The following is a 27,189-nucleotide window of genomic DNA, read 5'->3' as shown; positions in this document are numbered from 1 at the left end:
AATATAATGCTTAGGAAATGTGTGCAATTTGGTCAAAACAAGAAGAAAAGGAGGTCTCTAAAGAAAAGGAAAAGGAGTTACATATAAAATAATTCCTAATAATATAACTTAACTGAATTTCACATAGGAATGAGTATCTATTTAACAGGGGAATTTTAAACTGTTGTTTATCAATCAACCAAAAACAATATATTCATTATTTATGAATGCAAGAAAGAATGATTAGGCTTAGAAATTTACCATGTTCCATAAAATGTCTAGGACTCCTGGTAGACCTGGCATGATGATCAAGTTCAGGATTATAGGTCTGTCCATAACGTGGAGACTGATCACTTGTCATCGGCTGTCGATGTGGCACTGTAGGTATTGATGGTGGAGTCCGTAAAGGGGGTGCTTTTTTGAAATATTCTGTCTGTTTTCTAGACATACGTAGCACCTGAGATGAAGCACTTTGTGTCCTATTTGGCATTCTGCCAGCTTGTCGGCCAACTTTTGTAGACATACTTTCAGGAATACACTCAAAACAATAGTTTTCAGGTTTCACAAGGTTTTTCAACCAATGTTCTCCACGAACTTGAAATTTTGGAGTAGATATATTTCTTCTCTCCTTTACATCCTCCTCGATTGGAGAAAAATTCCAACTATCAGAAGTGGAGAGCTCTTGGACTGTACCATGTTTAACTCTAGGGGGTGAAGTATTCCTACCCCCAGATGGAATAGCTAAAACCTCTAAATGCACATCACCATTGTGTAATTCCTCAGAGAAATGAACAGGTTCTCTGTAGGTTGGTGCTGAATCTTCGTGCTTTTGCTGAGCTTTGGAATCCCCTTCTCCTGCTTCAGAATGATCTTCCCCTCCTTTATCAGCGTTATCACCCTGTATAGATTCTCCAGGAAGTTCTGACACTTGGTCCCTGGATTCTGATTCTAGATCCTCATCATTCTTATCATTTACTGGTTCCCTTTCTCCTTCAGGTGTTTTTGCCTAAAATGACAAAGAATGTTTTACGATACATTGTGTATTATAATGCTACTACAATGTAATGAAGGAGGAATATTTGAAAAATTATTGTAAAGAGACAGTTTGATCATGTACAAGCATTTACTGTACGTTTTTCAACTAAATACTGAACACAAAAGTGTATAATAACAAATTAACCAAAAGAAATGTACATATTTCAAAAAAGACTGCATTACTATGAGATACCAAGCTTCTCTACTCTTTCTATTACACTTTCCCCATGTCCAAATTTAGTACTAGATAACCACAAAACATTATTATCTCATAAAAAACTAAACTTAGTGTGAACTCACTTTATGAAAACCTACACATTTCATTATTTTCTAGGTTTAACATTTAATCCTAAGTTTGACTATGAAAAAAACTTATTAATCACATTTCATTGTAAGTTGTACAAAGAAATGATAAAAACATGTGATAAATTTTCCTTATGCAAACAAAGAATGGACAATGAACAGAGGGAAAAACTACTTCAAGAAATATATTCATTATAGGCAAATTACATATGGATCTAGATACTCTTATTAAAGTAGAACCAGCAAATTCAGAAAACATTTTACTCACTGTGCTGAACCACATCAAGGAAACACTTTTTAAAGAGCAGAACGTTAAGAAAAATTTTAATTTTATTTTTAATGGACTTTTATTTTTTGTAATTTTTTTAAAATCTTATAGTGCCAACTACGATATTCAAGTAGGAATTTACAAGGGAAACAATAAAACATTCAACAGACTTCAACATACATGGACATTAGCCTGTTGATTGAAGATTGCACGAAGATTGCCAAATTCCAGAACTTCTTAAGAAAATCTAAAATCATTTTTTCATAAAAATGATAATTGCTGATGTACACTAGCTATCACTTACTGGAATACCTACCTGACCAAGAACTGGGTCAATAGGAGTTGTTGTAACAACACCCTTTTGAGAGTAAGCCTCGTCTACTTCTAAATGTTTCTCATCAACATCATCCTCTGGTTTTATTCTGTATTACATTAAAAAGAATCAAATTCAGTAAGGAAGAAACTTCTTTAATTTAAATCTATTCAGTCATTCAGATTATTTCATGCTTATTGTAGCATGCAATATTAATTTCTGTGACAACCTAGAAGACTATGCTCTACCACTTTTTCAGGTAGTCTGTTCAAACAACAATTAATGTCTATCCTAGAAATTTCCTTTCAATTTGAATGATTTTTCCGTTAGAAAGGAAATAGCTAGCTGAACACATTCTAGAGCTTATTTCCACAGCAATTTACCTTACTTATCTCTTCAAGACATTTGAACTTCTAATAATGTCTCTGTTTACCATTAAAAATGCTTTTCATTTTAAATAATGGGATAACTCCAAATTATTAATGTACCATATACTGAAGAAAGGGGAATAACTACAAATATCTGATGTACAAATACAATGTAAAAACAAACAATTGAATCTAGTTATTATTTATAACTTCAGCAAATATATGTTATTTATATACATTAAAATACAAGAGACCATTTCAAACAAGCTTAATGTTAGTTCCTCAATAAAAATTATCAGCATACCACAAGTATAAATATAGCTGTATAATACACTCCAACTCAAGTGTTGATTATAAATTATTCTAGCTCCCAAGTTATCATATGGTACAGCAGTAAATATACTGATATATATATATAACTAGCAACCTGGTGTAATGTTGGACCAAGCAACCAATACACAAGCAATAAGTGGTATAAATTATGACTACTGCTAATTAATTAAAATATTATTTTGAACCACTCAGGATTTGATGCCAAGGTGCAGTATTACATATATATTAAAACATCTGGATGATAAAGGTAAACTATCAACACCACTTAACCCTAAATCACTCTGATGGAAAAAATATCAACATGAATTCAATGAAAATAAATGCTTTTCCATAAGATTATTTCAAGGCTATGAACAATGTTTAAAATCTAAATACAAGGAAACCAACAGAACTACTTCTGAAGAATTTATCAATTCTTCAGATATTAAGGGCTCTAAAAGGTTAACTGGGGTCAAGCGATTCACATCAATGCAAGATTTCATGTAAATATTCCTATTTTTTCCAAGTTAAGGAAGTGTTTATCAGGTCCAGCCCCAGCCCTCCACTCCCTTTGAATCCACACCTGAATACAAAGCATTGATTATGTCTGTAGTAGTTCATAACATTTAAGAGCATCAAACAACAGTATTAATACCCCATACAGCCATGTAATACCTGTATAAACGGAAATATTTCCTTGGTGTGTAGTAATACTGATACCTACATATACAATCAGACAATGTTAAGATATTACTCTGCAACAGGTCATTTTTCTTGGGGTGCTAATTTTTGCATGTTTTAGTGGCCTTCTAAAAATACCCCCCAACAAATCTGTGAAATATTTACTGATTGCTTCAGTAAACAGTGCACCACTTAGTATTCGCCTAAATTAGAATCAGCAAAAATTTATGTGTACTTTTTTGCATCAAAAGTCTTTCAAATCTTAAACCATCAAAAATAACCTGCCATATGGTATTACTCATCCAAATCAATCTGTCTCTGATGCTTTTCTTTTGTTCAGGACAAGTAAATGGTTTAATGATAATTTAAATAAATTTAATACACTATTCAAGATAAAAACTGCATCTGATTCCAATCTTAAATTTGAGGTGAACAGACAAACTGACTAAAAATCTACATGACCCATGACTTTTTAGTTAGGACCATTACCTTATTCATAACAACAGTTCATTAATGTGTGATATTTTATTAATCAAATTAAGTTTTTTAAACTAAGAAAAGATACAACAGCATCATAATTATTCTGTAGCAATATAATTCCCCCATAGAAAGCAATGCAATGTCAGAGTGCAATAAATTTCCATACTGCACTAGTACAAATGTAGTTGAAATTTGTGATGTTATCTGTGACAAAAGTTCATTTTAAACAAGACTTAATTATATTGCTATACAATAAAAGGGTTATTGCATGAGTACTGAGGAATAATATCCATTGTAGAATGTTAAATACACTTGTAAACTCGTGCAATACAAAATTCTACTCTGGATAATATTCCCCAGTATTCACGAAATAACCCTATATTACTACAAAGGAGAAGGGGCATGGCAAAAAAAAAAAAACTACAATAAAGAATATAAAACTACAATGTAATACCACTGTAACTACTTACTCCTGAATCCTACTTTCTGAATGCTCTGATTTCTTTGTTAAACGACTGTGACTTCGGCTCTCTACAACACAGTTTACAATAATCACTAATTATTATCCAATTAGAAAGGCTTGATAAAAGTTCTAGATATAAATTATGGAATTATAGTCACTAGCCACACTCTTAACATCACAGAAAGGATGTCATTACTTAAAATGGCACTTCTATTCCTTATATGTTACCTCATATGTTATGTGTGGTACTTGTATTCTAAGTATGACAATATGTTACCTCATATGTTGTGGTACATGTATTCTAAGTATAAAATATGTTACCTCATATGTTGTGGTAAATGTATTCTAAGTATGACAATGTTGCTTCTATACACTACTGGTAACCATATCAAAGAGACACAATTAACATAATATTAACTCCATACAGTGATGTTTTTTTCTGTTATCCTTAGTATAAAATAATTCCATGATTCAAGTTCACCAGAGAATATTAAGGAATGGAATGACACTATAGAGTATTAATGGACCAAACCTATACACTTTGTATGTTATCTGTGTACTATCAAATGTTTGGATGGAACTCAACCAAACTTTTACTGAATGACTTTCACCTTCTATGTCAAGTGCCAAGTATACTGAGAGATAAAATTACTCAAAATATAAATATTACTGAATCAACATAGGGTCAATTAATATCATAGGGTGTGGACATTGTAAAAATAGTACTTGTAATAGTAGGAACCCTCTGTACCACTTTCTGTTTAAAACCAGACAATGCTTACATATGGATGGATATACTTACAGCTAGAGTAATCTTATATTAGATCTTTTACTTTTGTTAACAATGCTAACGTAAATGATTACAATATCACAATTCACAATTCATCTCTCATGTATCTTACTAAGAAATACTGTATCTAAGTGTATGCACAGATTATAGAATCTTAATAGTACAATGAATTAACAAGAATAATGTCCATAAAAATACACATTAATAATTAAATTGAAAATCTGAAGAAGTGATTTTCAGTGAAAGTTTTATAAACAGTAGTACTCTATTGTATGAACAAGTAAACATGTAAACTAAATTTATCTACAGGGTGGAACTTAATATTGAGGACAGATTAACTTCAAGTGTTTTCCAATCAAACCATTAGTTAAATTCCATGTTATTGAAATCTGAGTTACCTAAAATAAGGACAAAATCCATGTTCATTGAAATAAGCATGACCTGATTACAAAATTTTCCTGACTTTTAATAAAAAAAAGATTGATATAAAAAATCAATTGTAGGGACTAACTGACATTCTTGTTATATAATCTCCCTTCATATTCTGGTTTGTTTTATAAAATATAATTCAAGGAAAACATTGTTTAATGTCATGTCAACCAATGTCTGCCTGTCTGTCCTTGGTGCCTCATGTGCCTACATCTATATTTTATCAGATATGAATAAAAACTAATGTAATGTGTGAATGAGCAAGTTGACCTATTAATGTGTGAATAAGCAAGTTGACCTATTAATGTGTGATTGAGCAAGTTGACCTATTAATGTGTGAATAAGCAAGTTGGCCTATTAATGTGTGATTGAGCAAGTTGACCTATTAATGTATGAATAAGCAAGTTGACCTATTAATGTGTGATTGAGCAAGTTGACCTATGAATGTGTGAATGAGCAAGTTGACCTGTTGTGTGAATAAGCAAGTTGACCTATTGTGTGAATAAGCAAGTTGACCTATTAATGTGTGATTGAGCAAGTTGACCTATTAATATGTGAATGAGCAAGTTGACCTATTAATGTGTGATTGAGCAAGTTGACCTATTTGAAGATAAGTATTTTGATTTTGAATTAATATGTTAGGTGACATAAATGTATTTCACTATATTAGAGGTCATTTCACTATATTAAAGGTCATTTCAGTAAATCATTAGATAAAGGCATAGTAAATCTCTCAGGAAGTTGTGAATGTGATAGTGTTAATGTGAAGGATATGAATAACATTCCTAAATGAACCAATCAATTTCAATTTAAGAAAGAAGGTGTCTACTCAACAAATAATGAGATCAAGTCAGAATTGGGAATCACATCTAAGTATCTCAACAAATAATGATACCAGGTCAGAATCAGGGTTCACATCTAATTATCTCAACAAATAAAGAGATCAGGTCTGAAATGGGGGTCAGATCTAAGTATCTCACCAAATAATGATATCAGGTCAGAATTTGGAATCACATGTAAGTATCTCAGCAAATAATATCAGGTGAGAATTTGGTATCATATCTAAGTATCTCATCAAATAATGATATCAGGTCAGAATCGGGGTTCACATCTCAGTATCTCAACAAATACTGAGATCCAGTCTGAATCAGGGTTTATTGATACTACACACCCAGATATTTTTAATTGACCCAAGCCAGTTAAATTCCTTCATTGATACAACTATTTAATAAATCTAAAAAATGTCCTTACTGACAAATCTACAACTGATATTCTGTGAAATCTGTCTAAACTGAACCCTAAATGAATCATAACCAGACACTTTTTGAAGTCTCTTTATATCAGTTTATATATATTTTGAACCTACTTAAATCAAACATCTGTCTAAACTAAACAAATTCTTTAATTCAAATGAGATATGGTGTAGACAGGTTTTATTGTACAAGAAACATTGTGCTCACTGACTGGTGTACAGCTGACTTCCATGGGTACATAAAACAATGTGTTCACTGACTGATCCACAACTGACTTCCACGGGTACACAAAACATTATGTACACTGACTGATCCACAACTGACTTCCATAGGTACACAAAACAATATGTTCACTGACTGATCCATGACTGACTTCCACTGATACACAAAACATTGTGTTCACTGACTGATCCACAACTGACTTCCACAGGTACACAAACATTGTGTTCACTGACTGATCCACAACTGACTTCCACAGGTACACAAAACATTGTGTTCACTGACTGATCCACAACTGACTTTCACTGGTACACAAAACATTGTGTTCACTGACTGATCCACAACTGACTTCCACGGGTACATAAAACATTGTGTTCACTAACTGATCCACAACTGATTTCTAGGGGTACACAAAACACCATGTCAACTTACTGATCTACAACTGACTCCCTGTGGGTACACAAAACATTGTGTTCATTAACTGATCCATGACTGACTTCCACGGGATACACAAAACAATGTGTTTACTTACAATTCCACAACTGCTCTACACATGACACTTTCTTAACTGACAAGGGCACAGCTGATCTACATGAAATTGGGTTCTCAAGAAAAAGAGCATTTTTAATTCAATTGAATGATGGAGTTGTCAATCAAATCCGTGAATTTACAAACCTAGAAACTGACATTTTCCCCCTTAGCCATGAAAACTGGAACCCATAAAATAAAGATCATTTAAAAGTATCTAATATTAGGAGAGGAAATAAATATCAGTAAATGATCTTAAGTAAATGCCTTGTAAACTTTCTAATGATAGTAATGAAGGGAACCAAGATTTTAGCGGAAATCAAAAGAATGTAATCCAGGAACAAAGACCAGACATGGAAAACAGACATACACAACAAAGAACATAAAGTAACTAAAATAATATATACAAAGTAATAAAAGCAAATAAGCAACTCGGACTCCACTAAAAACTGGGAGCATGGATCAGGTGCTAAGTCTTCAATTGTATTCTATCATATAAACATACCACATACATAAGAATCATTACTCCTTGATGCTGCTGAACTTAACTCTAAAGTCAATCCTGTGTTTATACACTACGATCCACATAGATTGGTTTGTTCTGATGGTTCTATTTAATGCTTTGTTTACTTTGGAATAATTATTTACTCAGAAATCAACAGTAACAACCAATTATGGCCATATCAATGATTTGGATAAAAAAGCAACAATAAAATCTAGATAACATTTGCCTAATGTAAACAATAATGTCCCATCAATAAAATCAATGAATGTCATCCCATGTACAGAAAATTAACGTAAACCCATCATGCTGAAGCTGATCATCTATATCATTCTGATTAGCAATTCTTAGAGTAATAAGAAATTATAACTTCATTGTTTTCAAAATTGGTCACATTGATTATTGATCTTACTGACTGATTACTGGTCTTACTGCCTGACTATTGGTCTTAGTGACTGATTATTGGTCTTAATGCCTGACTATTGGTCTTAGTGACTGATTATTGGTTTTACTGCCTGATTACTGGTCTTACTGCCTGATTACTGGTCTTACTGCCTGATTACTGGTCTCAGTGCCTGATTATTGGTCTTACTGCCTGATTACTGGTCTTACTGCCTGATTATTGGTCTTACTGACTGACTATTGGTCTTACTGCCTGATTACTGGTCTTACTGACTGATTATTGGTTTTACTGCCTGATTACTGGTCTTACTGACTGATTATTGGTTTTACTGCCTGATTACTGGTCTTACTGACTGACTATTGGTCTTACTGACTGACTATTGATCTTACTGCCTGATTATTGGTCTTACTGCCTGATTACTGGTCTTACTGACTGACTATTGGTCTTACTGCCTGATTACTGGTCTTAGTGACTGATTATTGGTTTTACTGCCTGATTACTGGTCTTACTGACTATTGATCTTACTGACTGACTATTGATCTTACTGACTGATTACTGGTCTTACTGACTGATTATTGGTTTTACTGCCTGATTACTGGTCTTACTGACTGATTATTGGTCTTACTGACTGATTATTTTCTATCTTAGACTCCTGCCATGGTACAAAAAATATACACATTTTCAAATGAAAATGTATGGTGAAAACTGATTGATATTGCTAATAAACAGAATAAAGCCAGTTTTAAACATCTTCACAGAACATCACATCTTGTCCTAACAGGCTCATTATGATATTTTCTGTCTTGACTTTTATAGAGCCATCAATCTGTACATAACTTAATGAAATTTTGTATTTTTTAACCTTACTCTTTACATATCAGTATACATCATTTCACCGAATGTTGAATGTTACCTGAATAATCATGTCTGAACTCAGTGTAGGATGTGAATGACAATATAAATGGACAAACCCTCAATCTACTGAATGTGTTTGAAACAGTTCACTTTCTAATTTGTAGTTTTGTTTGTTTTTAAAATGTCATCAGCAATAAAATTGTCAACATAAAAAAAAGTTAAGATTGTCACCTGATGATCAGGAATGACTCCTACAGCACTAACTAAACTCTATAGTACTGGTCTGAATTTTCCAGTAACATATTCTATTTAATGGAGTAAATCATACTTCATGCAACTAATGTCAAAAAAGAGATGTCAAACAGATCTCTTTCTATAGGAGAATTTTTTATACTTTTGGTGGTAAAATAAATTTGCAATACTGCACCTAATGCATTTTATTTTATCACAAAAATGTTGTAAGAAATCAATACAGGTTGATGATTAAAAACTACCTCTTTTTTTAACTTCTAGCAAAATAACTTAAGGCTTGTCAGTCATGCAACTTTGTCATAAAATAAATACATAATTTACTTTCAACAAATCTATCTGACAACAGGACATGAAGTTGGTAATGAGAACATTGTATGAGAAACTTTCATTAATTTTTCAAGTTATATTGTGAGTTTTAATTAAAGTTACATTTAATGATTTTGTAAAACTTAATGTTAAAATAATGAACTAATATAACATACTTAATGAACAAAGTTTGAGAAAATTCATTCTAGTACAAGTACAGCAGTCTTGTCAGTTATGTTTTATCATGTCAACATGTTCACAATGAAGCAAGTTAAAACAACATCATGTCACTGATTACATAAAAAGCCTTACTGTGAAATAGTAAAGCCTCTCTGTAGACTGATTAACAATTGTTATGGAAACAAATGAAAAGTGACAGCTAATTAAACTCACACATTAATTATTGTTATTTTATGCAACATTATAAAACCTCAATGAAAGAAGACACATGTAAATTATTACACATTATTGTGTTTCTTTGTTAAACTAAATCAAGTTTCTGTTGAATGGAGATAATTTGGTTTATTCGGATATGAAATGGTGGTGGTTTATGGAGTAACATTTCTTCAACAGGAGAAAGGTGGGTGAGGGAGGTGTATGAACAAATGAAGAAAATAGGCAAAAAGTAATCAAGGGAACCAAAGAATATAATACAAGGACAAAGACCAGACATGGAAAACAGACAAACACAACAAAGTACACAAAATAACCAAAATAAATCATACACTAACAAAAGTAAATATGCAACTTGGACTCCACTAAAAACTGGGACCAGGTGCACTGGTAGGGTAAGCATTCTCTGCTTTTTTAGAAACACCGATGAGTTGCTCATAAAAAGTCAAGTCCAGGAAAAAGATGAAATAACAACATTTTTATCTACAGCTGAGTATACTATAAACTTTTAATGAAGATGATTAGTATGTATAAAAGCAGGTTTAATATTGTCATAAAAGACTTATCAATCTCCTTCATTACAATGTATATAATATCCTTCAATAGAACATAAGGATTTTCTGAATAACCTAAATATGGAGATTATAACAATAATTAGCATTATACAACTGGATCTGAAATAAACATGTAACTAGATTGGTAGGATAATCCCTAGATAATCTGATTATTATAAGGTGGTAATAAAGAGCAGTCTAACTTAGGTTTTAGTGTTCTTAAAAGTTCATTAAATGTACATTCAAGGATAATAATGTCACATAAGGGGAGAAAATTCATTTATTCTCAAGGAAGAAAAATGATTTTTTTTGTTTTATAAGGGAACTTATCATTTGGTTATTAGAGTGGGGAGGTGGCTAGGATGAATTTGAAATGGAATGGAATGAAAAAAAAAGACATGACATTAGCCAAAAGCAAAAAATAAAAGGAAGAATCTCTTATTGTCCTAATATTTCATTGTTTATATTTCACCAAAATATTTCAGAAAAAACAAGAGCAGGATCTTTTTCCAAATAAAAATGCAGATAAAGCAATAGGATAGTTTCAAAGTTTTAAACCTATCCAAAAAAAAATATATATATTTAAATTTAAATTAATCCTGTAAATTTTGTAAACTGTAAACTAATTCACTGATAAGATCAATAAAATTCAAATTTTTCTTTATTTAGAATTGAATGATGATTATAAATTTGTATTACCTTCAATGTAAAATTAATCAGTCATCAATAAAGATCCAATTCCTTTGACTTGAACTAATTCTCACGATATGGTAAATAAGCTGGTTTTAAACTTCTCTCTAGTCAGAACACTTGGCTATGAATACTTAAGCAATTTAAAATCTGTTCCTTAAAACTGATTGGTTGAAAAAGTAATTATATGAAGACAAGCTGTAGAACTGTTATGGTATTATTTCATTATCTACAGTGAAACAAACTTTCATAGAATGGATTTCCATGTTCTGTCCTACAAAAATCAATAAAGGATGCTTTATAATTCTCCTAACATAAAAAATAGAATTTATCATCAGAAGTAATAAAATTTCAAGATTCCACTGTACATATCATTTTAAGTATTTTTGAGATTCACAAAATTAATACTAAACCCCAAACTCTGTCCTATTTCCACAGTGAACCTATAAATTTCCTTTCAACAGCTATGTTTACAAATTCAGTATAACACTCTGGTTTGATATTACACATTAAATCAGTTCAATATTCAATCATTTTACTTGACATCGACTTGTCCATGCAGAAAATTGCTTCAATGAATATGTAATAACCTATTTTATCACATACCATCCAACAAACACCACTTTTTGTTCTTCAGACAGATTTAATTTCTAAACAGATCAGTGGGAATTCTGGAGTTATTGCAGGTTTACATATTATAAAGATATCTTTTTGGTATTAGGATGTATCATATGGATAAACATCTCCGCTGGAAAGTTTACACTTAAATTTCATTACATTGTGAACAAATTTATGTTTTTATTGTACCCAAAGAAGTGACAAAATAAGACTTAAATTTAACATGAGGAACCCGGGCCATTAGAGAGACAGGAGCCAATTTGTCAACATATTGCAAGTGACAATGCATAAAATAAAGGTCAAGTTTGATTGTTGGACTGATTTAAATGAACTTTCTGCCAACTCTTAAAAATTATTATTTTGATGGCAAGTTTTAGAAGTCATGTCATGTTGATCCTGACCCAACATTAAAAGATAATTCTTATAGGTATAAACTATAGTGAGAACACAACAAATCACTCTTTATAGTTAGTCACAAGGATACTTATGATTCAGCAAGTAATGTGCACTTCTTATGGCTATCAAATGGGAATGTTGAGAACTATAACCAAAAGCAATGGTCAAATATACACGGATGATAGTGCTTGAAAACTCAAACCAAAACCCAAATGGCCAAATGATAAATGATGTCCCAGCAAGTCAATATTGTTAAAATGTACAAAATCACAAAGTTGCTTATCATGGAAATCTCTTGATATTGTGATGAAATCAGTAGTTCATTACAGTAATCTATAGATAAAAGAATTCATGAAATGCAATTAAGATAAAAATTGACAGACAGATAATACAACATGCTGCTAGTATGTCTTAAGAAATCAATGGCTCTAATTTATGACCCTAGAAACACCATCAACACATATAAAGTAGAAACAAAAAGGTCCATTACAGGAAGTTAAAGACCTTGTAATACAGTACCTAGAAACAGAGGTTGTATTCGTATAACGGAGAGCTCATGATCTACTCAAAACTCAAGTGATGACAAATTACATATCAACAAGTACTTTCTACCAGTTTCTGAAGGGCCATAAAACTCGCCTTTAAGATGCATTTGTTAAAAATCAATTTATCATAAATCACATTTAGATTTTTAAATCATGCACTTAAAATAGTAAGGTTTGCAAGTAGTCGGCCATTTAAATATCTTACATCAACTTATAGAGGACTGAATTATCCCTGGCTATATGGCGAACATGTAATTGAAATTAAATAGAAGAACTAAGACTTTAATCCCTTTAAATTGAATTTACAACAATCACTAGAATGTGTTTGGTTCTAGGCACTTCAGACATATTCCATGTTATACATGTACAATCTCCCATGGGGTGGACATGGGATAACACTGATCAACATTTCAAGTACTATACTGGATGTTTTCTCTTTACTTTTTTAAAGTGTATAAAAAATTGGTGCATTTTTAAACCTTCAAAGTTTCCACTAATCTGACCTCATTTTCTTTTTAGTCATTATTTATACCTACCCCCTATTTTCATTTTCTGAGCAGTTAGTGAACAAAAATATGAATCTTAACATTTTGTTTAAAAAGTAACTGCTGACAATATTGATAATATTCCTGGCATCTGAATGCTTGACAGGGATGATTCTATTCATTCTGTCATTAATGAAATAAACTATTTTTCCATATTTATTCATAAGAGAGTTTACGGTTTTAAATCATGTGAAGTAAAAAAAAAACTGTGGTCGTTAAAACATTGCCTGAAAACTGTGGTAGCTGATTCATTGCCTGAAAATTGTGGTAGTTAAATTATTGCCTGAAAACAGTGGTAGTTAAATGATTGGTTGAAAACTGTGGTAGTTAAATCATTGCCTGAAAACTGGTAGTTAAATCAATGCCTGAAAATTGTGGTAGTTAAATCATTGCCTGAAAACAGTGGTAGTTAAATGATTGGTTGAAAACTGTGGTAGTTAAATCATTGCCTGAAAATTGTGGTAGTTAAATCATTGCTTGAAAACTGTGGTAGTTAAATCATTGCCTGAAAACAGTGGTAGTTAAATCATTGCTTGAAAACAGTGGTAGTTAAATCATTGCTTGAAAACAGTGTAAGTTAAATAACTGGTTGAAAATTGTTTCACGTTAAACATGAAGAATATAAGATATATTAAATAAAGAACATGTTAATTCTAAGGTTGAATGGATACAGTAACACGGTTGTTCATTGATGACACCACAAGTCTCACTCAATGTGATTCTACTGTTTAAAAAGGGACATGTTAATTTCTTTAATTTAGGTCTTATAATAGAACAGTAAAGACATGGCAACAGGCCAAAATAAAAAAGAGAGATAATTATTACCCCATTGTTTTTCAAACTGCTTCAATCCTGGTATAAACAAATACAGTTTAAGACAATTATGAGTTAACACATGGCTTATCAACAGCACATTTATATCCTACACAGAAAAAAACATGCAACATGTCTTTCATGTTTTAAGGACCAACATAAAAAAAAGGTATGAAAAGCATGTGTTCAGACTTAAAAATAAAACTCATGAAACATATGTGCATATGGTTTCCTAAATGAAAAGTTAAAAAAAAATCCACCATCTTCATGTGTTATGCAATAATCACAAAATTCAATACTGGTCATAAGCATATGTTTCCATTTACAAACATAATTTGTCAACCAGATAAATTGTGAACATTTTCAGCACTAAGAGGTTAGAAACAATAAATATCAGGTATAATTTTACAAAGCTGGCAAAAGAGCCAACATCAAAGCCAAAGTAAATATACAGTAATAAAAGAATCATAATGGTGAAATAAGGCTTCGAAAAAGTTCCACTAAATACCAGAAGAAAATCATCATTGATATATTCAACAAACTAACACTAAGCAGAACTAAAGATATTTTTCCCTACTTTCATCACAAGCACAATATCTACTCCTAAACTCTATTACTATGGTAACTGACCTGGTAAGGACCTTGGAGCATTAGCAACTATAGGGACATATTCCATAGGAATTGGTGTGTTAGTATTGGTACTTCCACCGACAGACGTCATTCGGCTATTCAGACTTCTCAGAAAATTCTAAAATAAATAAAATATAATTAGTAATAATGTTAAAGATAACATGTAAAATATCCAGCTTAGCAGCTGTAATACACAAAATCTCAACAAACTATTGAAATTTTTAGAAACCTCAAAAATGGATATAGACATATGAAAGTTCCTTGACAGAATAGATAAACCCATTTCCCTCCACAGAAATCATATAAGAAACCCGAAAAGTCATTCAGATGGGTTTCATCAAGTTACATTAAGCAATTTCAGAGGAGTTTTGGAACTTGGGACAGAATAACAAACAAACAGACAAACAACATGATCAATATTTACATACCTGTTGAGAGGACAAAAGAATCTAGTAAATATATCACATCTCATGTTAGCCATTTTATTTACTTACTTCATCCATATAAAGAGAATTGAAGGATCCAGCTCTGAAATACATAATATATCAAAGTTTATAGGAACTTCTACAGTGGTCTTAACTCTAGAGTAATTCAACTTACTGCTGTATGTAAATTTGAGACAGAGTAGTAAATAAAAGCTGACTTCTGGGTCATTAGGTTCCTGAACTCCTACTTTAATGAAAACAGAATCATTTAGGGACCGACATTAAACGCTTCTTTCTATTTACCTGTTTCATTTATCTAAGAACCATCTACTTTGAAAGTATATGTCCCTAAATAATTCTTTTATGCAAGAAAAAAAAAGGCATCTAATGGGACATTAAATGATACCCTGCCATGTTGTGTTGTATATAATACCCATGGACACATACTAAATTCCATCACAGAGGAAAAACTGATCAAATCTCATAACAATTTTCACCTTTGTTCAACATTACACAAAGGATGACTCCAATTAATTGAGAAAAAAAATCCCTTTTTATATTCCAAGAAACATAACTCTGATTCATTGAAAACAAAATTTGGCGGGGAAAAAAACTGAAAATAAAATTAAAAATTTATTTAGACCATAATACGAAAAAAGATTTTCACAATTCTTTTAATATCCAAAGAAAGATAACTCTAATTCATCAAAAAATTGTTGGGGGTAAAACAACCTAAAATAGCTGTAATTTTGTAATTTTTGTGTAAATAATCATGCTGAAATTCAAACTTGATCTGTATTTTATGATATTCAGCATTTATACAAAGTTTGAATAAGATCCTGACATATTCTAAAGTTATCATGTGGAAACTGTTTGGGGACATATAGATGGACCTCAGACTGAATATCAGTGGAGCAGGCAACAAGAGTACAGTTGCATCTAAGCACAATAATACTCTTTTAAATTAGAATACTCTTTACTCATAACAATGCTATAAAATTTGATTACAGTTATCATTAGGATTTACCCATACATATGATATCAATTTATCATACACAAGGTAGTTTAAAAATAGACTGGTTGAGCAAAAAATTGCAGAAATTAAAAAAGTTAATGTTTTAACAAAGAACAAACATCATTACTATATTGTATTAAACAAATGTGCATTCAATGTGCATATAACATACATACATGATTATATTGATCAGTGGCAGTTTGTTTATTAAGACATGATTTGAAAAATAATAATTTGTTCTTTCTAACTTTTAGAATAATTGTGAAACAAAAGGTTGGAAATTCAAACAAAACTGAACAAAAATCATGGCTGACATTAAAGTCTGTCTAGCTTCTATAATATCAACAGTTTCATTCATATGGCAATATGAATAAATAACACAAAATCACTCACAACATTCTGGTGAGGAAAACACTGAATTGGAAAAGATATAAATAAAACAGGCTTTGTAACCTATTTCGGCCAGTCTACACAGCTGATATGAGTCTATCCCACAATGTGTAAAAGTTCAAGTGCTAAGATTAAAATCATTTCAAGTGTTGTTATGCTAAATACTATTGATAAAAGTTTAATTTTTGTACATAAGAGCAAATTTCATGAAAGTTTTACTGCCATTGTAAACCTTACACCTTATTCATAAATACAAAATTTTGTTAACTTGGAGTTAATACATGTAATAATCTACTTTCAGAATACAATGGTCAAAGGTCAACCACCAACCCCATGACCAAGGTGACCCAAAAATTACTCATAGAAAAAAGTTTCCAACAGAACATTAATAAGTTTTCAGCAATTAGAAATTAAATATAACTACAATATACAAATGTGAAATTTGTTTTGACTGTCAAACACAGTGCTATTCATTAAGCTGTGTCTTCAGGCCTTATTCATTAATGATGTAATGTTTCTAGCATACAACAAAGTTTCTAAACTAAATGATGGGTGTAAATGTATTACACAGATCTCATGCAACTCACCCTCTAAAATAACGATATAAGAAACTAGGAAAAACAGAAATAATTGATGAAATCCTACAACCTATAACTACAATTAAATGTTTTTCCTATATTAACAGTATTAATATAGGACCAATTATTATGTCTGGAAGTATTAAAATTCTATAAGTTTGAGCTCCAATGACCAGCTGCACTGCATGTATGTTTAAATCTCATTTCTTACAAAACCTTGCCAAATTAAGATTATGAAGCTTATAATATAGAACACAGTAAAGGCTTTACCAAAATCAATTCATTCATTTATCAACAGAACAATTAGGTTATGGATATAATCTTAGTTCTTGATTTTATTTTGCTCATTGAATTCTGCATTATGACCTACATACCTTGAGTCACTGGAGCCCAGTATATGCTGAACTTGCATCATGGAGTCCACTGCATTTTGGTCCACCTGGGTCATGGTATTAGTGGCAGCTTGACCTTCCACCCTTGTATTCTGATCACTCGGCTGTAAGCAGAAAGATTTACTAGATGATCTTGAAAGCCTGAATCATTCCCTAGTAACATCAGATATACTTTAATATGCAGATCAAAAGCAGCAATTCTTTAATGGAAATATTGTTCAATTTTTGCCTTAAAAAGATTGAATTGAAAGTTCTACTTATCTATATTGTTCAATACAGAAGCGAAAAAAATAAAATATTTATTTTGCCTTTATTTGGCAGGAAACTTACAGGAAGTTGTTACGCAAGTTAAACCCATAACCTTTCTGCAGGTAATCATTTCATCAATCAAAGATCCCAAAACCTTTCTGCAGGTAATCATTTCATCAAAGATCTTCTCCTTATATTACAGTCACTATATTATTGTCACTTTTGCCTTTGAAAACAAGAAGTTGTCATACTACTTCAACCCAAAAGAGACTTTTGTACAGCTCTTTGAAAAGGTCACTTTTTCTTTCTGAATCTCTTATTGTTTTTGAGATAAGTTAATAAATGTACCCCATATACAAAAATATCATTGCCAGACAGTCACATGTTTTATCCATGATCAGCGTAACTGAAATTTTTTTTCAATAAATTCCTCAAGACTACATGTGACTGTATTTATTTCACTCAGTGATGTCTGAGACAAAGATTTTAAAAGAAAAAAGAATACAATGACAATAGAGACACAGCAATGGCAGCAGCCTCTATGAACCCTTGAGTAGTTTAAGGTCCCTGACATGTGTAGCAATGATGGGTTTTCTTACCTTATCTGTTTTCCATTTCTCCCTAGCTGTGACAGGAGCAGTTTTAGGCCTACTACCAGCATGTGTAGCTCCAACAGGTCGTCTGCCTCTTGCCATTCTCTTTACAAATGTATGCTCTCCAAACTGCTTATTCTTCCATCTAAATAGAAAGATCAATTTATGTTAAAACTTATTATAAAAGCTCAGATCACAAAAACAGAAAACAAAATTTACCAATAATTATACTAGCAACCAAAACAATATCACATATTTCTGCATTTTAATCATAATTCATTTAGTTTGTGCATTTCGGTCTCAGTATTGTATTAATAATCCCATAGACTTCTATAGTGAAGTGCATACTTTCAGGATTTAAAAAAAAATATGCAAATTGATTCAATAAAACTTTCACCAATGTAGCCTTTCTAAAGACATGTGAAAAAATAATTTCCCACAAAAAAAAACAACCTTTTCAGTGAAACATTTTTATGTTATAATGTTAGATTTTCTTAACCAAAAGTTTGTCATATTATAGTGTTATGTTTGCTCTATTTTATAAGTCATTGTCCTTATTTTTTGACAGAACATTAGTTTTAAAGAGGCAAAAAGAAAATGCACAATATTTTATACCCTCCATGCTTTGACGTACACCCACTCAGGGATATGCAATGTGATACTGGTACCTTTAAGGCTCTTACAGTAAAATGTATATTTTTCAAAAGTCAGATTTGTTCAAGTCTGACTTGTGCTAGTTTCAAACAGTATCTGTCATCCTTATAAAACACAAATATAAATTAAGAAGTGGACAAGGCATATCGTAACTGTGCTTTGAGAAGTATAGAGAATCTTACTGGTGTAACAAAATCAGTCAGAATAGAATCAGGAGAAATACATGTAGACGGTGAATTGATGTGAAGAAGTATGAATTCTTAAAATGTGACTGAAAGCCCTTCAGAAGGCAAAAATGAAGCTCTCATAAGCCATGGTGGATATTATACCTCTATATGTAAGCACTTTGTTAAAATAAGAAATAACATTAATTCAACATAGATAAGCACAATTAAGCAGAATAAAACAAGGTTTAATTTCTGTGTTATATTATTAACCAGACCATGGTGAGTTAAAATACTTTATCTTACCTGTAGGTGTAGTAGCTAACTACACAAATTATCGAAAACATACTTAAAAAAATAAGTACAGTGAGTACAATGAATTATAAATCAAACACAAAAAAAAAAACATGTACAATTCTCTAATATAGCACATGTATGTTTAATTAATTTTCTCAAGATGGTCAGCTATACCAGAAACTATTTACTTCGATCGGACAGAATCTGGAGCAATTTTTCCTCTCCAATCAATTGCCTGAGCCATTCTACTACTGGGCATGGACCGGGCAGACCTGGGGTTAACCGACTCCTCTCCTATTAAAATATCTTGTGAAATGTAAGGATTTGACAGGGATCTAGATAGGTTGCCATGGTTACCACTGTAAATATAAACATGTTATGCTATAATGTATAATTCATAAACCTGAAAAGGAAGGTAAACTGAAATGATTAATCTCCTGAACAGTAAAGAGTTACAGTATTTTGGTGTGTATAATGTGCCTATTTTTACAAAGAAATAATTTCCAGAGCATGGGGGTGTGTATTATGCATCAATATATAAGATTTGGCCAAGAAATAACAGATTTTTATAAGAGAAAGGAGACTGTGTAAATTTAAACAAACAAACAGGTCAAATGTTACTGAAAGAAAGTTTATTAATCATCAATTACATCTTTAAGTATTGAATTTTAAATGATATTGTCTTCAAATCAAGTTTTAGCGTCTTAATAACAAGTTTCAGACATAGGCTGTAAAATATTTCTTTCTTGTATAACACAGTTAGAAATTAAAATGAAACAACTAAAAACCAAAAAGTAACAAAGTCCTTTTTTTGTCAAACCCTCCTTATTGAAGGCTTTTGCAGCTGAAAATGTGTCAATTTTATCATGCTTTGAAATTAAAATAATTCAATTTATGTAGCTACCGATCTTTACATGATGTTTAAGTGTGAATAGAAGTTTTTTCCTTCACATTTATGTAGGAAATACTTGACCAAGGTAAATAAATTAACCAATCAAGTGCAAAATATCGATCTTTTGCCATACAAAATTCTACTGCAATCTATGTAAAGAAAAAAAAACCTTTTTCACACGTTTTGACCTTCAAAATTGCACTGCACAGAAATACATAAATGCGCATTATACACAATAAAATACGGTATCTCCACCTTTTTAATGCCAGTCATCCTAACAATATTTAAAGAATTACATGTATTTGCTATCAAGCCAAACATTTTGGATTTCATTTTATTTCAACCACAAAGCTGTACAGTAAATCTTTCTCAACATTACAAATATTTATTTCACCCAATTTTTCTGAAATATTAATCTTGATAAAAACCATGTGACTGAAAACATAATGATCAGCTATGCATTTACTCTCAGTGACTTCATAAAGATAACATGGAAAATAAACTGCAGACTACAAAATGTCCCCAGGTTGTGTTGATTTATATATCTAACTCAGTTTAGTAAGCCAGGCATAAAATTAATGACAGGAAGGTTAAATCAGAAGTTAGAAGTCTACAGTATTGGAGAAGTGAATGCAAGGCTATATTCTGTGCTTAGAAATAGAATTTGCATCCTTTTCAATATTATCAATGAAAAGCTATAAGCTCAAGATAAATCTGTAAACAGGAAAAGCTGAATTAAAGGCATACACTGGGGTATTCGTTCTCATTACTGGGCTCTGGCTTCTGACTCCAGTGGCAGTCGCTGGTCTGGATAATGGCTTCATAGAAACACCATGACTTGCTGGCTGACGAAATCCTGCTATAGGCTGAGGAGCAAGCTGAAATAAATAACTTTGATGTAATACACAGAATCTTACTATAGGCTAGAAAGTATACGAATAACTGTGATGCAATAACTCTGAAAAAGGCTGCAGCTATGAAGCATTCAACGTTTCATATTGAGTTACATGTATAACATTGAATTTTCATATGGTGAACATTTGTTTCTTAGGTATTTACAGTTTAACTTTCTAATTTTGAAAATTGGAATGACATGTAGTCAGATAATGGCTTCCATATTATCTTGCCTTTCCTAAATACATTTTAAATCATCTTATTTAATAGCTTACCCTTTCTTTGAAGTAGAGCATATCTCCTGAAACAGCATCAATCATGTTGACAACAGCATCTAATTTGACATCTGAACTCATGTTATCTTTTTCTTCTGACTTCTCATCACTACAAATTACAAATGTGTACATATGTGTACATAAAGCCACTTCAAAGAAATACATATAACTAAGATACAGGCGTGAAGCACCTGGTACAGCAGGTACAGCCAGTGCTGTTCCAATAATATTCCTGTCAATTTTGATTAATTATGGGTATTTTACAACTGCCCTCAAAACCCCCTGGCAAAGTGTCATTCTCAACATATCAATCCAGATTTGGATGTTACACCTCTGAGATATAGAATTAAAAAAGGAATGCTGTGACCACACACAATATGCACTTGATTGTAAGTAACCAATAATTGTAGATGAATACACTTCCATAACATTAAAGGTTTTCTGTTTTCACTTGAATCAAGTAACTACATAGGACATAGAACTATATCTTACTTTTCTAACAAGTTCTTTCCTAATGGTTGTATCTTAGCAGATTTACTGGTACTCTCTGACCTTGCTGAAGTAGGTGGAGCCTGTTTGGGAGGGTTTGGCTTGGCAACCACAGGATGATGATATTTAGGGGGTTTAGGGGGATAATATTCATCCGCCATCTGATAGAACTCCTCCAATGGACGATTTAAAAGCCTGTTTTCTGTGTCAACTTGGATAGGTGACTGCATTACTGTAAACAATTGTACATTGTATCATTATTTAATAGGGTTTAGTTTTAGTAGGGTTGGCTATGTACATAAAGTTCGTACTTTGATCTGGAAAAAATCAATATTAGATTCAGTGATCATTAGGCTTGAAAATTTGAAAATAAAACTGGAAAATTACAGTGATATAAACAAAGAATAAATTTGTTATAAATTAGAGGTGAAGCAAAGTTATATAAGGAGAAGGGAGAAATAAGTACACTGAGTTAAAGATTCATCTGACTATAGAACTAAACTACTTTATAAACTACCATACCACAGGAATCGTCATAGCCTTTTTTTAAGTACACTACATGTATATTTTTCTATCAATATCGTGATAAAATTCTTAAATTTTCAGTTGAACAAAACAATCTAGGAATAGTTAAAATTATTTCATTCAATCAAGTTTTAAATAATTGCAGGAGTTATCTCCCTTAAGATATTGGCTACCATATTAATATTGAAATAGTACAATAACTATTTGTATTTGTGCTATACAATATATATAGTGATGCTATCTACATGCTGAATGAGTTCAGCCACTAGCCTTAATCCTATACGTGTATATTCAGTAAAAACTGATATGAGTTAGATCAAATTCAGCTGAAATATACTTAGACGTGCAGGAAAAACGCTGAAATCTGTTCTCTGGTCCAATGTCTAGAAATGTTTCCATGCAGACTTTATATGTATCCATCAAACTGTGTCACAGACATCGTTATAAATTTTAAAGAAGGGAAATAATTCTGGGACTGTTTTTTAAAAACTTCTCTTGACGCTTATAACTGTACAGTTTTTAATATTGCTTAATATTTTAAACTGAAAAAATTGATCCAAAAAATCTTGTTGCCACAAAATGTCATAAGTCAAGAAGTATTCTGAACTGAGGTCTGATAAAGAAGAATAAAAAATTTTACAGTTTAAATACAAAGTGATGGAAATTGTCAAATGAGAAAGATTAGAACAAGTACTGAACAGGTGGTGCTGTAGTGAACTCATGAAAAAAACATGAAGAAAATGTTTCTTTGGAAGAAAAAAGTTCCCAATACCACAATCAATATCCATGTCCATCTGACAGGGAAGTGCAACTTGAAAGCCTGTGAAAGCTGTGTGCATATCCAGCTAGCATGTCTAATTTGGTGCACCAAAAAATTCCTCAACCTATGTAAAAACCATGTAAACACATCTATATCCAAAATATTTGTGTACTATATATATATATATCGTGAATATGAAAAATATTGTTGTTGAATACCCATAGGATGTGACTCTGTAGCAAAATAGGCGAGAATGCCTGATGTGTCCTTCTCAGGCGCTTCTCCACTGCCATGTGACGAGTACCTCACGTCTAACGCTGTTCCGCTGCGACCAACAAAATTGAGTTTCCCTTTGTTGACAAATAAAGCATGCATTATTAGAGTGAAGAAGTGTTAAAGGGAAACAAATCAGGTCTAACATAAAGATACTGACTTAAATGAACAATTCAAATAAAGATTCTACAGCTGAGGAAAACAGAGCTACGGTAATATAGTAACTAGTATAATTCAATAGTACTAGTTCTAAACAGTTTCTACTTGCAAAAGGTCTGTAACTTAAATCTTAGTGTTGATATAAATGTAGAATATGATACTGGAACTCAGTGTTATCATAATTAATTCATTGTTCCTCAGACATTTTTAAATTTTAAATTTAAAAAAAATTTAAATTTTAAGTCAAAGCCTAAAAAAAATTTGGTACTTGAATGAACAAAAATATGAGAACTATTTTGAAAAACTTTATATCTTTATGTCTAGTTTCTAAGGTTGTTTCGATTAGCATGTACATTTGTTTGCACATTAATTTGACACAATTCCTTGAACGCTAAAATAAATTTACAGGTAAACTGTCAGTAGATCTAAGGGATGAAATACATTATCAGGTCTTCTTCAAAATTTTTAATTACTGGACCTCGTTATTGAGCTTTAACACACTTTTAAGAGTTTGTTACAGTGACTAAATTAACTAATTATGGCAATCCATAAAACTGTTTATTACTGCAACCTAGTTGATAGTAATATAGTGTGGTAATGTGTTATAATATTTTAGTGAGTCGTGGTAGTGTGCTGTGTCTAATCTAACAATGTTACAATTTGCAGATTAGATAACATATATTATGTTTGCATTTGAAAAAGACATAGAAAAATAACTTATAAGCTTAACTTCTGACTTTGTTTAATAGTTGATTTCATCTTTTAATTTTGATTTGTAAAACTTTTTTTAATGAATAGAAGATCTGGCAGAAATTGATGTCTGGATTATTTTTAATCATGACTTTTAAGGTTGTGTCTGAAGAACAATTCATGTTTACTTTTTTTAAAACATATGACAATAAATGTAGAAGTAAATTTAATTTGTTCAATCCAAACAAAAACAAAACAGTAATTATCACTTAAGATCTAAACCTTATCTGTGTGTTATTGTTACAGACCTTCTAGATATATAATTCATAAGCAAGAAATGTCACACTGTTACAATGTATACATCCCCGTATTATAATTGTAGTTTATATCTTGAACACATTTCGTAGTAATAATTAAACTGACTTGATTTTTCAGAAGCATATCACACAAATTGTTTACCTCCAGCTTTTCAAATCACTCTCCAGATTTTTCTTTATTAATTTTCTGCACTAACATTTCTCTTTTTTTTAAATCAGACTTGACAAAAAGCATCTTTTTTCACTTAAAGCAACAACTTTTTGTTGCCAAAATGCCACAATCAATAAAGCTCTGTATAATTTACTGTTTTTTTTTCTCTAACAATTATTTCCACTTGACAGAGTTATCTCCCATTACCTAGTATATCTTGACCATAGGAGAAATCTTTGTTAAAGTTTTTCCACTGGTTAAGACTTTCTGCCCTGGTGTTAGATAAAGGCCTTCCAGCAACAGGTGTTGTCATGTGACTCCTCATTTGTGCACCTATAAATCATGTGATATGAGAAACCATCACCATGTGATAATCATGTGATTATAAGTAGATAAGTGATGATGTTTATTGACATTGTCTAATGTTAATTTCTTTAATTATAGTAACGAAATTGTAAATGCTTTGTAAAAATATGTTTGTTTCATTAAAAAAAAAAAAAAAGGTTCTATTAGCAAGCTGTAGTCTTCAATAAAGTGAACTTTGAAAACCCTTCAATGAAATATAAATTTTAACCAAAAAAAAAATTGACATTTGCACAACTGCATGGTGAATTTGACCACTGACCAACAATTGCCAATCCCTATATAAATACCAAAACCATACAATGAGCATTAATAATATTCTACATACTAGGATATCTACTGGGTCTGAGTGGAGTATACACATCCTGTCTGGAGTTAAGGTACTCCTCCTCTGCTCGGCGGGCTTCAGCTGCAGCCAGAGTGGCATGAGGGTTGACCAAACTGGCAATTGGGTGGATCATCTTCTTTGGTAAGGCAATGGAGATATTAGAGGACTGAAATATAACAGATATTGTTTTTCAGCTAAAATACTTTTTGGAAATAATGGCTGTCTTGAAAATTGTAACAGCGCTGAAATGAGCTTAAAAAGCTTTCCAGATTGAACAAAGAATGCACAAAAACATTTAAGCCAGGCGATTTTACAGAATTCATTAGAATGTTCAAGAATTCAGAAGTCTCTTTTTGCTCTTCAACTTGACTTAAAAAAGTTTACCTGGTCAGATAAAACTTGTTCCCTATGGAGGCTGGCAGAGGGGGTCCTCCCTCTAGACAACTTTCTCCTTGATTCTGGCATGTCTGAATCTTCACCTCCAATTGTTACTGCTACCTCAAAATCAGGATCATCTTCATCCTCAGCATCATCAACTTTATGACTGTAATCTATCAAACTGTCAATATAATCAGGACTAACAGCACTGCCATCTATGTCCTCTCTTGGTGATCCAGGAGGTGTACCTCCACTGTCTTCAAGGGAACCAGGTTTCTTTATCTGTAAAAAGGGGGAAAACAGGACTTATCCTTAAAAACTTACAATCAGTTTATGACTTTTTTCATTTATCTTGCTTCATCATGCTCCCACAAATCAAATGAAATGTGTGAATTTTACCAAAAGGAAACACCATGGACAGATACAAGATCCATTAAGAACAAACATACAATAAAATGGTTGTATTATATCAATTGCTTTACTTTCTTATAGGTATATAGAAATTAATGTGGTAAATGATTACCTAGCAACATTCAAATAAAAAAATAACATGAATTCTGTATTGAATTGAATCATCTGGCTTAATTTCATTATTGCTCTATAATAAACAATAAGATAAACTTACTAGATGTTGACTCCAACATACATGTATAATTATCCTTAAATTACATTGGTAAACAGGAGAATATCATGGAGAATTGTCCATAACATTCCAATATATCCCACTTCATTATAACAAAAAATTGTTCATATTTACATTACAACTGGTTCTATTTAAACTCAATGCTTAGTAAACATCCTAAGTAAACTGAAATCCTTGTATAGTACTTTAGTGTAGATGTCCAACTTGTAATAAATTGCCTGGTGCAAGTCCAAATTAGGAATAAATTATCCCCATAACATTCAGGAATGAAATCATAGACGTTACAATCTAATAAATTGAAGATTACGATAAAATGAAAAAGAAATAACTGTTATCTTAGTCTGTACAGGTAAATTAAGGTAATTCATCAGT

General features: G+C 31.5%; 1 protein-coding gene across 12 annotated transcripts in view; it reads right to left on the bottom strand.

Annotated features, from left to right (window-relative positions):
- The window catches only part of LOC148604043 (uncharacterized), a 62,248-nt gene that overhangs the window by 15,784 nt on the left and 19,275 nt on the right, over nt 1–27,189 (bottom strand). For 5 of the 12 annotated variants that reach the window (XM_088550652.1, XM_088550642.1, XM_088550643.1 and 2 more), the window contains 17 exons: nt 26,181–26,456; nt 25,797–25,962; nt 25,313–25,438; nt 23,734–23,865; nt 22,234–22,462; nt 21,742–21,850; nt 21,320–21,450; nt 19,869–20,039; nt 18,572–18,710; nt 17,706–17,827; nt 17,341–17,364; nt 15,418–15,451; nt 14,924–15,041; nt 4,210–4,270; nt 3,254–3,298; nt 1,902–2,007; nt 241–985 (listed from right to left, as the gene is read on the bottom strand). In XM_088550652.1, coding sequence (XP_088406778.1) covers nt 241–985; nt 1,902–2,007; nt 3,254–3,298; nt 4,210–4,270; nt 14,924–15,041; nt 15,418–15,451; nt 17,341–17,364; nt 17,706–17,827; nt 18,572–18,710; nt 19,869–20,039; nt 21,320–21,450; nt 21,742–21,850; nt 22,234–22,462; nt 23,734–23,865; nt 25,313–25,438; nt 25,797–25,962; nt 26,181–26,456 — 2,734 coding nt within the window. Of the gene's footprint in view, nt 1–240; nt 986–1,901; nt 2,008–3,253; nt 3,299–4,209; nt 4,271–14,923; nt 15,042–15,417; nt 15,452–17,340; nt 17,365–17,705; nt 17,828–18,571; nt 18,711–19,868; nt 20,040–21,319; nt 21,451–21,741; nt 21,851–22,233; nt 22,463–23,733; nt 23,866–25,312; nt 25,439–25,796; nt 25,963–26,180; nt 26,457–26,799; nt 27,084–27,189 lie in introns of those variants that run through there. The other 7 variants (XM_088550654.1, XM_088550644.1, XM_088550648.1 and 4 more) reach the window with 7 other exon arrangements.

The sequence above is a fragment of the Perna viridis genome, chromosome 10, assembly GCF_037379345.1.
Source record: "Perna viridis isolate PV_CMFRI_1.1 ecotype Kerala chromosome 10, ASM3737934v1, whole genome shotgun sequence".
NCBI lineage: Eukaryota > Metazoa > Mollusca > Bivalvia > Mytilida > Mytilidae > Perna > Perna viridis.
This window is presented reverse-complemented; position numbering and strand designations above follow the sequence as displayed.